The sequence below is a fragment of the Microtus ochrogaster genome, unplaced genomic scaffold, assembly GCF_000317375.1.
Source record: "Microtus ochrogaster isolate Prairie Vole_2 unplaced genomic scaffold, MicOch1.0 UNK15, whole genome shotgun sequence".
Taxonomy (NCBI): domain Eukaryota; kingdom Metazoa; phylum Chordata; class Mammalia; order Rodentia; family Cricetidae; genus Microtus; species Microtus ochrogaster.
Window position 1 is genome coordinate 4,843,679 of NW_004949113.1, and position 1,468 is coordinate 4,845,146.

A 1,468-nucleotide genomic window follows, 5' to 3' on the forward strand; every position below is an offset into this window, starting at 1 on the left:
AGTCTCCACATACAAACAGAATGCAGCAAAGAAAGCAGTTCAGTGACCAGTTTTCCTTCTTATTCTTTAGCCTCCTCCCATCGCAGTCAGTTCAGGGATGTGACTGACTTTAAAATTAATCATGTTTGGAGTCTTTGGGAGAGGGGAAGGTTTTATTTTTGGGTCTAAAAAAGTATATTGTGTGATATTTCATAACCAAGAGGAAGAACTTGAATAAATTTAGCTATTACCTCAATATAGTTTTTAACTTTTTTTCACTTGTCTTCTTGCTGGTGAGGAACTAGGTAATTTATCTACTCCTGCCCCTTGATTTTAATACTTTTGAAATGGCTCAGGGAAACTCAGTAAACCAAGGAAGTTCTAAGCATGTATTTCGAAAGGAAATGCATCAAATACTTCCCGGAGGGCTAAAGAATTATTTTCTTAAACCACCAGCTGAGGGCCAAACCACCAGTTAGTCAGTCCCTTTTCCTTTGTGCTGATCTGTTCGGAAAAGATTTGAAAAAGAAATTCAGAAAAAGTGAAAACTCCATAGCTCTTCCCGGTGTAACACATACCAAAACCTTTCTTTTTCAGGAGGATGAATGTGCGGGCTGTACAGATGGCACGTTCAGGGGCACGCGCTATTTCACCTGCGCCGTGAAGAAGGCCCTGTTCGTGAAACTGAAGAGCTGCAGACCTGACTCTAGGTTTGCTTCCCTGCAGCCTGTTTCTAATCAGATTGAAAGGTGTAATTCTTTAGGTAATTGGATACTTTTAATTTATTTACCCATCTGGAATGACTGTTTTCTTGCTACTTTTTAGCATCTGAGGGTGACAGTGTTTAAATGTTTTATTTACTTGCCAGTGTTCATCAAGTTTCGAAGTTGGTAAAGATTCTTACTTGGTGCATAAGAGAGTTGTCCTAAGAGGAGATATGTTGAAAGAAGAGTTAGGAAAAGTGTTTAGGGTCTAAAGACTGAAAGGCGGTGTTTTTTCTTCTCTTTTATTGATTATAGACATTAAATTTTTGGCAGTGTGGGTGGTAGAAATGAAAATGTGGTCCCTTTAGCGATAACTTCCCCCTCCGCATCTATTTAAGTACCTCATTCCGGATGTCCTTATGAAGAAATCTGATACAGTCTGGGGATGCAGTTGGCTTGACAGATAGAGGACAATTCTTCTCATTGTCACTAGCTTGCTGATGCTGGCCTTTCCCTTAACAATAGTGAGAGTCAAGCAGGGAGAAATAGGGAAAACATCTTTATGAAAAACATTTTTCTTAATGTTGAAGAGTATTTTGGAAACTTGTTTTCTTTTTATGCTTGAAAATCAAACATTTTGGACAAGTAACAAAATATTCTTTGACAGATGCTTAATTGACTTAATTTTCTAAACTCTATATGACAGGAATGATGTTGAAAGTGAATAATCGCATTTTTATAAGTCCAGATAAATATCAGTTAACTAAAGTAAAAAAAATGCAGAG

General features: G+C 37.5%; 1 protein-coding gene across 1 annotated transcript in view; it reads left to right on the top strand.

Annotated features, from left to right (window-relative positions):
• The window catches only part of Cyld (CYLD lysine 63 deubiquitinase), a 41,260-nt gene that overhangs the window by 26,398 nt on the left and 13,394 nt on the right, over positions 1-1,468 (top strand). The window contains exon 7 of the mRNA XM_026789180.1: positions 577-784. Within this exon, the coding sequence (XP_026644981.1) occupies positions 577-784 (208 nt within the window). The remainder of the gene's footprint in view (positions 1-576; positions 785-1,468) is intronic.